Consider the following 13,169-nt stretch of genomic DNA (forward strand, 5'->3'; position numbering starts at 1 on the left):
TCACAGCGCTCTGGTCCTCTCTGGCCCCTCGGGGTCTGCAGGACTTTGCGGGGACGGATGACCACGACCCTGTAAATTTGTGAACCGCTGGGAGCCTAAATCATCCTTGTCCACAGGGGACACAGATTTCAAGGGAGAGGAGGGTTTGGAAAAGAGCTCCTGGAATGAGAACATCCGGGCACAGTCAGGAAGCAGAACCGGAAGAGGATCTGGGCAGTAGTTCGGGGCGTCGGGGTCCTGAGGCCAGCCCGGGGCCGGGGCCGGGGCCGGGGCTGGGGCCGGGGCCGGCGTTGAAGCAGTCGGACCATACACGTGGACGCCCTGTGCCGGGCCCCACGTGGCCGGGTGGTGGCTGGAGATGCCAGGCTCGGGCGCTGGGAGCACCCCCGCGGGGCTGGGGGGAGGAGGGCGGCTGTAGAATCCCGGGCTGTCTGGGAAATTGGGGTTCGCAGCTGCGGCAGCAGATTCCGGGGCGGGGGCGGGAGTCCCGGGGGCTCCGGGGTCCGTGGGCGCATCGCCGGCCATCTGGTATCCTCCCTGGGCCTGTCGTCGCTCCAGACGGGAGCGCTGGGCCCGGCGGTTCTTGAACCACACCTGGGTGGGCAGAGGGGACCGGGAGAAGCGGGTGTGAGAGGCGAGGGGCCCCGCGCTATCGCCTCTGCTCCGGGGGTGAGGCTGTCCAGCTGAGAATCCCGCCTCCCCTCTCCCTCCGTCCCCCAGACCCAATTAGAGGCTCCTGGGGTTCAGGAGGCAGCGGGAAGGCGTGCAGAGGGCAGGGGGCAGGGCTTGGGCGCCCACGGGGCAGGAAGGGGTCTGCCCGAGAGGGTCGGCGGGGTCAGAGGCACTGAGGGCTGGGCACCGGGACACCCCGGGGCGATGGGGGGTGTCAGGCAGGCCGCATGCGGTTGGCGGGGTGATACAGCACAGGGTTGAGGCGGAAGGGGTCCAGCCCTGGGTCCACAGCGGGGAGACCCCTTGCTTGCTGCGGCACCCGGGGCAGCCCTGGCCCTTCTGGCCTCGCGGTCCCCAGCGGTGGCTCTGGGAGGGCGGAGGGGTGGCCCCGGGGCGGGCGGGCTCAGACCTGCACTCTGTGCTCTTCCAGGTGGAGCTTGGCCGCCAGGCGCAGGCGGTCCTGGTAGCTCGGGTACTCGTTCTTCAGGAAGGCTTCTTTGAGCGCCTCCAACTGCTCTTTGCTGTACACCGTGCGCTGGCGCCGCTTTCTCTTTGGGGGCGCTGACCTCCACGTGGGGCCTGACCAAGGGGGAAACAAGGCCCATGAGCCCAGGAATAGCCCCCAGCCTGCCTGGCGCCCTCCCCCTCCCTGGACCAGACCCTGGTGAGCCGGTGGGACTCAGGCCCGAGGGCGGGAGGAGAAGCTGGGGGCATCTGGAGTGAGGTTGTTGGTCAGACCCTGGCTGTCCGCCCTCCAGCCCTAACCACTGCACCTCTCTGGGCCTCAGTGAGCACAGCTTGGAAATTGGCTTGATCTCAGCCCATGGAGTATTTATTCCAGGGCCCTGCCCTGGGAAGGCACGCAGGACAGGCTCCTTGGTGACCCCTGGTGCTCTCCCCAACCCCCACTATCTCTCAACCAAGGGGGGAGCCACCCCGACAGGGGACCCCCGAGGACCAGGCTCTCTGCTCCTCTCCCCTAGTAATGTGATTCCACCCCCAAACTCCACTAAGTCCCAGGAGGCCAGACTCACTCATGACGGACTCGGGTTCTTGCATCCTCCTGCTGTTCTGCTGTCGGAGTTTGATGCTCTGCTCACAGGCCTGGGACAGACATCCCGGTTTTATGCTGTGCCCACCTAGGCACACCCTAAGGGTCCTGAAACCCACCCTCTCTTGCCCCACCCTCAGCCTCCCTGCCTGGCAAGAGAGTGATTAATACTTGGTTAATCCTTTTGTTTGATGTTGTCGCTCAATCATGTCCAACTCTGAGATCCCACGGACGGCAGTTTGCCAGGCTTCCCTGTCCTTCACTATCTCCAGAGTTTGCTCAAACTCATGTCCATTGAATCTATGCCATCCAATCATCTCATCCTCTATTACCCGGTTCTCCTCCTGCCCTCTGTCTCTCCCAGCATCAGGGTCTTTTCCAATGAGTCAGCTCTTCGCATTAGGTGTCCAAAGTATTGGAGCTTCAGCTTCAGTATCAGTCCTTCCAATGAATACTCAGGGTTGATTTCCTTTAGGATGGACTGGTTGGATCTCCTTGCAGTCCAAGGGACTCTCAAGAGTCTTCTCCAACACCATGGAAGTGTGAAATCGGGCTCCTTGGACCCAAGCTCCCGAATGCAACAGGGAAACCAGACCCAGTTCATTCATCCACGAAGGCCAGGCCCCAAGCTGTCTTAATACAGAGGGTTCCTGGTGCCTCCCAGGACAGGACTCACTTGCAGCTGCTCAATAATAAAAGACTATTGAAAGTTCCTTGGACAGCAAGGAGATCCAACCAGTCAATCCTAAAGGAAATCAACTCTGACTATTCACTGGAAGGACTGATGCTGAAGCGGAAGCTCCAATACTTTGGCCACCTGATACGAAGAGCTGACTCTGGAAAAGACCCTGATGCTGGGTGAGAATGAGGGTAGGAGGAGAACCGGGTGATAGAGGATGAGATGGCTGGATGGCGTCATGGACGCAACGGACATGAGTTTGAGTAAACTCTGGGAATTGGTGATGGACAGGGAGACCTGGCGTGCTGCAGTCCATGGGGTTGCAATGAGCTGGACACGACTGAACGACTGAACTGAACTGAACTGAGGCTGCGTAGACCTGGACCTAAGCATCGTGCTGAGTTCCTGGCTTGTGCCTGGATCTCCGGGGGACCATGGGCAGGGGAGAACACAGCTCATGATGCTCATCCCCTGGGACTTTTATTGTCATCGTCAGGAGATGACAAATAAGCGATCAAGTATGACATGAAACAAAGCAAAGAGATCTTGTTTTTCGATTTACGTCACTCTTTGATGCTCACGGGGGCATTTTGCCACGAGTGGACATTTACTCTGCTCCCTTTCTGCCAGCCTTCTGCCATAATTGGACATCTTTTCTGCGTCTTGGGCAGCTGGGAACACACTAGTCCCCAAGACGGCTGCTGCTGTCAATAGGGGCAAAGGTGGTAATGTCCTTGGTCTATAGGATGTAACCGGAGGCCACCTTCTCTCTACTTTTCCAAGGTAATAAATGGAACACCGTGATGTTTAGATGAGCAGTGACTGAGAAGAGACACCATGCCGGGGACTGGTAGCTTTCTACCAGAGTCTGGCTTTCTCATGCTTTGGGAGTGTAGGTTGGTATCTGAGACAGACTTGGTGATCGCTGCCAATACCCTCAGCCGAAGACCATCAGGTGGACAGTGATGGTACATCTGTTCTGTCCAGAGACCTAAGTGGGTGATTCCATCCTCTTTTGGTGGTGCGCTCATGAGTTCAGGGCTCAAGGGTCAAGGGAGAACATGACTGACAAGGCTCACAGTCCAGGATGCTAGAAATATATGGGAGATTACATTCAAAATTAAATATAACAAGGACTTCCCTGGCAGTCTAGGGGTTAAGACTCTGCCCTTCCACTGCATGGGGGCGAGAGTTCGATCCCTGGTTGGGGAACTAAGAGCCTGCAAGCTGTAGTGCCAAAAAAAAAAAAAATTAAAACAGAAATGTTGTTATAGGTCAAGTTCATTGTTTTCAATTGCTGCTCAGTGTTAGATATAGAAAAGTTCCGTCATCTGTCAACTCTTCCCTGTCAAGCCTAACAAATGTGGTGGGAAAGCAGGAGTGATGAGAAGAGTAATTTCCCTGCCTTCAAAGATTTTCTAGTGTGGCAGTTTATTTGGCCAATAAAAGTATACTAGATGGACTAACTCACGGATAATGTTTTAGGAAAATGTATACACTAAATGTGAAAATGTTCATGCCAAGCACTATTCGCAAAAACCAAAAGGTGGAAATGAAACAAAAATGTCCATCTATTGGTGGAGGGATAAACAAAACGTCATTTATTCATACCGTGGAATATTGTTTTAAACACAGAAAGGAATAAGGTACTGATTCATACTGCAGCATGGATGAACCTGGAAAACATTAGGCTCATAGAAAGAAGCCAGACACAAAAGCTCACATGTTGTATGGTTCCGTTTATAGGAAATGTCCAGAAGAGACAGAGCCATAGGGACAGAAGGTGGATTAGCACGTCCCAGGAACTTGGGAGAAGGGAAAATGGGGACTAACCGGTCTATTTCGGGTGGTGAAAACGTTCTAAAACGGATTATGGTGATGAATGGGCAACTCTGTGACTAAATTAAGAAACCTTGAATTGTATGCTTTAAATGGGTAAATGTTATGCTGTGTGAATACCTATCAGTAAAAATATAGTCATGAATGCAATGCTAACATTACTGCCTACTAGACTGATCAAGTTGGGTGGGACATAGGGATGGGGAATGTGGCCTTCTCTCATTGCTGCTGGAATGAAGGTTAGTAGATTTTTGGAGATTTTGGAGACCAAATTGGTGAAACTGAATAGGAGAGAATGAGTATAATACTCTTTTTTTTTTTTTTTTTTATCAAAAGGGATTTACTCCTGGGAGAATTTTTTTTTTTCTTGGCCACGGGAGGGATGTGGGATCTTAGTTCCCAGACCAGGGGTCCAATGCCCACCCCTTGCAATGGAGGCGTGGAATCTTAACCCCTGGACTGCCAGGGCAGTCCTAGCCTGGGAGAATCCTTGACCACTGTGAACAAGCGTGGAAAAGTTTACTTGCGCTATCAATCAGCTGAACAAATCAGATCAACTTGTGTCCTTAAAAAAGAGAATGAATAAATAATTCTCGGTAACTTTAGACTGTGGAATGCTAATTAACAAAAGGAATGAGGCTCAGAATCTTTAATAACAATTGATGATTTTCAGTGTAGTTTTTGCTTTGTTTGCCTGATGTATCTCTTTTGTCAAAATAAATGTGTCTGAAACATCCCAAATCTCCCAGTCTAGAATGAGAAAAACTCAGAAGTTGATGACTAATAATGTGCTAAGCGATCTGGATGAGTGTGCAGTTTTTGACATGGAGTAATGTCTCAGATGGGCTTGCCAGGTGGCTCAGTGGTAAAGAATCTGCTTGCCAATGCAGAAGACACAGGAGACTCTGGTTCGATCCCTGGGTCGGGAAGAGCCCCTGGAGGAGGAAATGGCAACCCACCCTATCTCTTGCCTGAAAAATCCAATGGAGCCTGGTGGACTATAGTCCATGGGATTGCAAAGAGTCGGACACGACTGAACTACTGAGCATGCACTCGATGTCTCAGACACACTGTTCACTTCTGAGAATGTGTACATTCAATAAGCACATACTATATATATATATCCATAATATGTTTGCATTCAGTTCAGTTCAGTTCAGTCACTCAGTCGTGTCCAAACTTTGCGACCCCATGAATCACAGCATGCCAGGCCTCCCTGTCCATCACCAACTCCCAGAATTCACTCAGACTCACGTCCATTGAGTCAGTGATGCCATCCAGCCGTCTCATCCTCTGTCGTCCCCTTCTCCTCCTGCCCCCAATCCCTCCCAGCATCAGGGTCTTTTCCAATGAGTCAACTCTTCGCATGAGGTGGCCAAAAGCAAAAAAAAAAAAAAAAAAAAAAAAACACAGCAAAATCAAGTACCCAGAGGCTGTGTTCATTTTTTTCTCTTTTCTACTTCTTAACGGCTTTTATTTTTTAATTTGCAAGCAGGGAAACAAGGCTAGTTTCTGGCTGTGGGTGCTGCCCCAGGCCACGTGGATGCCTTGCCTTCTGTTTCTCTGACTTCATTTATCCCTGGGCTGGATGGAAGCCCAGAGGGCAGAGCCCATCCAGGGACAGCTGGGGAAAGCAAGCGTTCCTGAAGGTTCCTCCTTGGACAGAAGAGACAAGAGATGGGAAAGGAGTCGGCAAACATTGGTGCTAAGAGGGAAAAGCTATTACTTTCATTTTTGATTCAATCCGAACAGAAACAATGGCTCTCTCTCCATCCATCAGTTTCTTGATCTCTGCGGCCCCCTTTCCAGACAAGCCCTGCTTCTAGCCCTCCCTGTATGGTTGCTCCATCTCTGCCTCCTGCCTGAGAGATGCCCATCGAGAGACCTCTCGGGCTCTCTGCAATGAGTGTATGCTAAGTCACTTCAGTCATGTCCAACTCTTTGTGACCCTATGAACTGTAGCCCGCCAGGCTCCTCTGTCCGTGGGATTCTCTAGGCAAGAATACTGGAGTGGGTTGCCACACCCTCCTCCAGGGCATCTTCCCAACCCAGGGATGGAACCCAAGTCTCTTGTGTCTCCTGCATTGGCAGGCAGGTTCTTTACTCCTAATGCCACCTAAGGCAACACTAAAAGAGCAATCCAGGCTTGGAAGACAAGGCTGGGGAGATGGAGAGATGGGGGCCAGGGTTTGATCTCTACCTTCTAGAACTTCTTGGTCTGTCTCTCCGTCACAAGGGCTCTTCTCTGGGTCTCTAGACACTGCTCTTTGCCTCTTCTTTCATTTTTGAAATACAGTCCATCCTCACTATTTGCAGATTCCCTATTTGCCAATTTGCCCACTGGGTAAAATTGCTTCACAACAGCCGAAGGAGGAGTCCAGCGTGTTTCTAGTTATTTGCAGACATGCACAGAGCTGTGAAAAATTCAAGGAGCCACCCTCACGTGCTCGCAGCTGACCAGGAATACAGGGACACTCTGCCTTCTTGTCTCAGCTCTTGTGCTATAAACAAGTGCCCTTTTTGAGGTCTGTTCAGGCCACATTGGGGGGGATATTTTTGTGCTTTTAAAAATCATGGTAAGATTTTATAATATAGTATTGTTTTAACCATTTGTAAGCATATATTGTGGGCTTCCCTGGTAGCTCAGCTGTTAAAGAATCCGCCTGCAATGCAGGAAACCCTGGTTCGATTCCTGGGTTGGGGAGATCCTCGGGAGGAGGGATAGGCTATCCACTCCATTGGGCTTTTCTGGTGGCTCAGATGGTAAAGAATCTGCCTGCAATGCGGGAGACCTGGGTTCGATCCCTGGGTTGGGAAGATCCCCTGGAGAAGGGCATGGCAACCCACTCCAGTATTCTTGCCTGGAGAATCCACATGGACAGAGGAGCCTGGCGGGCTGCAGTCCATGGGGTTGCAAAGAGTCGGACACAACTGAGCGACCTAGCACAGCACAGCACAAGTATAGAGTTCAGTAAATACATTCACGATGTGTAACCATCACCACTCTCTATACCTGTATCATTGTGACAGAGACTCTGGACCCATCAAACACAAACTCTCCCCCTTCCCCCAGCCTCTGGTAACCTTTGCAGTACTTTGCCTCTCTCTGAAAGCTCCCGTTACCTCCTCTAAGTGGAATTGTACACTATTTTTTCCTTCTGTGTCTGGCTCATTTCACTAAGCAGACTGTCTTCAGGGTTCTGCTGTGTCGTGGTGTGTATCAGAATTTTATTCCTTCTTGTGGCTGGATAATATTCCATTATATACATGCATATGCTGTATTTTGTTTCTTCATTCATCTGGTGATGGGCCCTTGGGTTGTTTCTAGCTCTTGGCTGTTGTGAAGAGTGCTTGAACTAAGGACACAATGTTTAAATCTTTGCTTTCAGTTCTTTTGGCTATATACCTAGGAGCGGAATTGCTGAGTCATATGGTTCTTTGGTGCTTTTTGTTGGTGATTTCACTATTTATTTTTTAATTTATTTACTTTTTTGCCACTACACAAAGCATGTGGGATCTTAGTTACCCAACTAGGGATCGAACCTGTACCCCTTGCATTGGAAGCGAGGAGTCTTAACCACTGGACCATCAGGGAAGTCCCAATCATACTGTTTAAAATACTCCCAAGCACAGTGCTGAATTGTCTTCTGTTCCTTTCCAGAAGGCAGTGATGTGTCCCACTGAGAAAATACGTGTTCGAGATAAGCTCCCTTCCCCTGTAAATTAGAGTGCTGCTGGCCATGTGCTCAGTGTGCAAGAATCAACTATAAGTAGTAAAGCGTGTCTTTAAACAGAAACACACATGAAACATACATGTAACAGGGAGACATACTGACTGATGGAAAGGTAAGCAGAGGCTCCGAGAAACCTAAAAGCAGAACTGAATACAAGCACTCCATGAGCTCAGACAGTAAAACGTCTGTCTACAACGCGGGAGACACAGGTTCAATCCCTGGGTCGGGAAGATCCGCTGGAGAAGGAAATGGCAATCCACTCCAGTACTATTGCCTGGAAAATCCCGTGGACAGAGGAGCCTGGTAGGCTACAGTCCATGGGGTTGCAAAGAGTCGGACACGACTGAGCGACTTCACTTACTTACTCAAAGAATCACAGCAAAAGATGTCACCTGTGAGCTCAGAGCTTGGAAGGGAGGGAGCCCGCAGGCATAACAAAAGCCTGGGGGTCTAATCCGGTGGGGGAGGGGTTGTGAAAATTCCCAGCGAAGTGTCAAGCGTCTGGGAAGAGTGGAGCCTGACATTGGCTCCCTGACCAGACAGGTTTCTGCCTCCACAAGCTCCCCCCATGAGGTCTCATCCTTGCCCCATTCAGAAGGTTCTGGAAAGAACAGGGGATGTGGACCCCGTGAGTTCCTGGGGCTGTCTGCAGCTTGGTAGCCTCGGGAAGGAAGCCCAGAGTGTTCATCAGATGCTAAAGAAGAAAGAGCTTGCCCTCAGGGGCTGCCTGCTGCTATGTTCTGGAAAACCTTGTGAGTCTAAACATTGTCCCTCCTGCTGGAACGCGAAGGCAAGGCGGGCAGTGGGGGTGGGGGTGGGAGGCTGGAGAGGTGGGGGTGGGGAGCTTTTGAGGGCAGCCCAAAGGCTGTCAATATCTGTCCCGTAAAAACACACGTGCCAAGAATTAAGGATTCTAGAAGAGACACTAAAATCCTTAAAGAAAGGCGAGATGGTGTGAAGACGCAGACAGAAGCGTCAGGCTCTTCCGGGCATGGGGAGTAAGATACCTCCGCTCCCAGGTGCCCCCAACCCGCCACTCCCCCACATCCGAGCCTCCTCTTGGCGGGGGGGTCTCAGTGTGAGACGCCTCAGACCTCCTCGTGGCAGCTGAAACAAGCAGGAATGTTCTTTCTATCCCGACGGTCTGTCCACTCCCTTCCCCCCAGCCCATCACATGACGGTCCACTCCCCCCGCAAATTTGATCTAATTCTGTCTCGGCTCTGCTGAGGCCGGCCTGGCCTTAAGAGGATTGGAGCATTTGCTAAATGGGACCAGGCCAGGGTCAGAGGACCAGCTGTGGGGAGACCTAGGGGCCAGGGCGGCCGCAGGAGGGCGTCAGAGGCGACGAGGAGCCCACCCGAGAGAAGGGGTGAGGGGCGGCGCGTGCATGCGCACTCCCTGGCTGTTTGGGCAACCACATGGAGAGGGTTAGGAGGGGGCCATCTTGATTGATGGAAAAAATTTATCTTGAAACTTCTGATTTCCTACCCTCTTTCTCCTCTCTGTCTCCCTGGGAGTCACAGGGAGTTCTAGAGATGGGGAAAGGAGGTACAAGTGAGGGACTCTGGGTGTGTCTGAGCAGGGCTCTCAGAGATGACCTGGGGCTCCTGGTCAGACAACGTTCTGGAAGGGTCTGACCTGCCAGCAATTTTCTGCAGAGCCCTGAAGTTCGCCTCAAGACACGAGGTACCTTGTAGTGTTGGGGTTTTTCAAGGAGAGCGTTCAATTAAAAAAAAAACAACGGAATTTAAAATACATTTAAAAATATTACAAACATTTTTTAAATACCTCCATTTTAACTTTGAATACAATAAATAGCAACTGATATAACCAAGCTTCCCGAGTCCTCAGTTATTTTGAAAAGCTGGTGAGGTCGTGGGTCGTGTCTGTCTCCCCGTGAACATCTCATTAAGAATGAGTCAAGGGTAGCACTCCAATGCACTCAAGGGCATTGGTTTCGATGGGCAAAGAAACCTTGGCCCAAATATTGTTTTGCTTCGCCATTAGCCATGTGTCTCTGGGCAAGTCTCTCCTTTGTCTGCATCTCAGTTTTCCTCCTCTGAAGACCTAAGTTGGTAATTCTCATCTCTGAAGCTGGCAGTCTGTCCAGTGTACACGCCAGTATGGAGAGTCCAGCTCTTCTCTCCAAAGAGGCTCCCAAGTTTGGTCAGTAAGGGGAGCAGTCCTCTCCATTTGTGTGGGCTCAGGGGTTCCCAGTATGCGGGGCTTCCAGTGTTAAACTGCGTGTGCACTCAGTCATGTCCAACTCTTTGCGATCCCAAGGACTGTAGCCCACCAGGCTCCTCTGTCCATGGGATTCTCTAGGCAAGAATACTGGAGCGGGTTGCCATTTCCTTCTCCAGGGGGTCTTCCCAACTCAGGAATGGAACCGAGGTCATCTGCATTGGCAAGTGTGTTCTCTACCAGTGAGCCTTCTAAACTGGGACAGTCCTGAGAAAACTGGGTTGTTTGAGGCCCTTATTCCTATGTTCTTCTGGGGTCCCATCGTTTGGGAACCTTGGGTGTCCTTATGGTCTACTCATAACAGAGTTAATGTCCTTAGGACCTAGTCCAGCAGCACAGGCTCTGCCGTCATATTGGGCCCATATTTTATATATATTATATATATATATACACACACGTATATGTTCATACACACACATGCAAATGTATAAGTGTAGTATTTTTACTACGTCATGTGATCTATAATATAGAATTATGATATATGTAATATTACACACATATATGTCTTTATCTAACATGCAGTATTGTCAGCCTTCCCTTTTAGCCATCCTGAGGGGACATAGAGGCATCAGTGTGAGGTGTTAATTTCCATTTCCCTGATGACTGATGAAAAATCATTCTGTGTCGTGAGTTTACGAGCCATTTGCTAGCTTCATTTTTGAAATGCCTAAGTCTTCTGCAACCTGGGTGAAATTCAAGGCAATGATGTTTCATAATCCCAAACGGTGGAGCCAAGATCACCGTCCTTGCCTTGGGGACCAACCAGTTGCGCTTGAGGCTGTTGCTTGGGGCTCCTGTGGTTCAGCAGCTCTGGGTCCAGGCTCCCACCTGAGCAGGTGCTTGGACAGGTGAGGTCTGGAGGCTCACACCCATCTTGTGGGTTGTCCTGGAGATAATCTACAACTAGAGAAACCAAGCCTGGGGGGTTGGGGGCGGGGGAAGGCGCCTGCCCCTGGAAGTACTACATCCAAAGGCAGTGATAAGAGTTTTGCAGAAAATAAAATGGCGTGAATGTGTTAGGCAGCTAAATGGGTGCAGGTGTGAGGAGCCCTCAGGCGTGTGGTTTAGCCGAGACTGAAACCCATCAGTGAATTGAAGCAAGGGTCCTGCAGCATCTCACACGACCTGGGGCCACCCCCACAGTCTAACCCTCTTCCCTCCCACTGCAGTCCTGGGCCCTTGACGTTCCTTGACAAACACCAAGATTCTTTCTCTTTTGTGTCTGTCTTGGTCGTTCTATCATTGTAATGAATGGATATTTATTCCCTCTTTGTAGCTCTTCTCTATCTCACTGTATCTCTCAGTCCTTTACTGTCCCTCAGTTTCTCTGTGGACTCGGAGTTGGTGATGGACAGAGAGGACTGGCGTGCTGCGGTTTATGGGGTCACAAAGAGTTGGGCACGACTGAGCGACTGAACTGAACTTGCTCTTCACCACCAGCTGTTCTGAGACCCTGTCTCTTGTGGGTGCCCCTCTCGCCTTCTGGGCTTCTTCCTTGTGCTTGGCTATCTGTGAGGACAGAAAGAATAGCCAGGGGGGTGGAGGGGGAGTGAGTGGTTAGGAGCCTGTCCACACAGAGATGGGCACAGGGTGGATTGTCTTCTAATTGTGATCCTGAGCAGAGAACTGATGGAGGCTGGGGCTATAGGGCTGCAAAAAGAAGCTTCCGCAATCAGTCCACGTAGTGAGAAAAAGTTAGATTGGAGAAAATATTTCCCTCCAATATTCTTTTTTTTTTTTTTTTTTTTAAGTCAAGACACAATTAAAAAAATTATTGGGCTTCCCTGGTGGCTTAGATGGTAAAAGAATCACCTGCAATGCAAAAGGCCTGGGTTCGATCCCTGGGTTGGGAAGATCCCCTGGAGGAGGGCATGGCAACCCAGTTCAGTATTCTTGTCTGGAGAATCCCATGGGCAGAGGCGCCTGGTGGGCTATAGTCCATGGGGTGGGAAAGAGTCGGACATGACTGAGCGACTAAGCACACACACACATTTTTGTGACTGTACTGGGTTCTAGTTGCGGCACATGGGATCTTCGGTCTTCTTTGCGGCATGCGGGATCTTAGTTCTGTGACCAGGGATTGAACCTGGATTCGAACCTGCATTGGGAGAGCGGAGTCTTAGCCACTGGACCACCAGGGAAGTCCCAAGGCACAATGCACATACAAGAAAATGCGTATATTTTAACTGATTAGCTTGACAGGTTTTGACAAAGGCTTACTCTTGGCATGCTGTTAAGACGTAGAACATTTGTAGCCTCCCAAAAATTCCCTCAGGCCACTTTGCAGTCAGTGCTTCCTCTCCAGGCAACTGCTTTTTCTGTTTTTTAAAAAATTTGAGATCAAATTTACATACCATTAAATTCCCATTGAGAGTATACATGTTAGTGGTGTTTCTATAGAATTTTCTCAAGATTGTGCAACCATCACCATGATCTAATTTCAGAATATTTTAATCATCCCCCAAAGAAATCCTGTCTGTGTCCACGAACCAGTCACTCTCCATTCTCTGTCCACACATGTGCCAGCCCTGGCAGTGATTTTCTGATTAAAAAAAATTTTTTTTGTTTTTTCTCTCTTTTGGGTGAAAGTTTATTGGTCGTTTTTTGTGATTTTAGGGTTAATTTCCTTAATGACTAAATGATAATGAGTTTTTTTGTTTCAGTTTTTGTTCTTCATAAGTCTCATGGCAATTTAATTTTATTCTTCTTTTTAAAAGTCAGATATTTTATTCTTGAACTTTGGAATTATACAGCTCAGAGTGTGTCTTCCAACATTACCAAGCAAGGAACTCAGTTCTGACACTACCTACCTAGAGACAGGCTCAGATTCCAGAGGTTAAGTCTCAGTCTCACAGGGCTGCCCTCTTCCTCCCCTTCAGACATCAATCTCAAGTCCAGATAGTCACCTGTGCGCCCGACCAACCAGTCATAAATTGGATATTCCCATTA

The 13,169-nt window shown here is 50.0% G+C and overlaps 1 protein-coding gene across 1 annotated transcript in view; it reads right to left on the minus strand.

Annotated features, from left to right (window-relative positions):
• LOC139176983 (tetrapeptide repeat homeobox protein 2-like) overlaps positions 1-13,169 on the minus strand; it is a 27,819-nt gene continuing 14,650 nt past the window's right edge. Inside the window, exons 2-4 of the mRNA XM_070770224.1 lie at positions 1,707-1,776; positions 1,082-1,251; positions 1-594 (exon numbers count right to left, since the gene is read on the minus strand). Of these exons, the coding sequence (XP_070626325.1) occupies positions 1-594; positions 1,082-1,251; positions 1,707-1,776 (834 nt within the window). The remainder of the gene's footprint in view (positions 595-1,081; positions 1,252-1,706; positions 1,777-13,169) is intronic.

This window comes from Bos indicus, chromosome 18 (genome assembly GCF_029378745.1).
Source record: "Bos indicus isolate NIAB-ARS_2022 breed Sahiwal x Tharparkar chromosome 18, NIAB-ARS_B.indTharparkar_mat_pri_1.0, whole genome shotgun sequence".
Lineage (NCBI taxonomy): Eukaryota > Metazoa > Chordata > Mammalia > Artiodactyla > Bovidae > Bos > Bos indicus.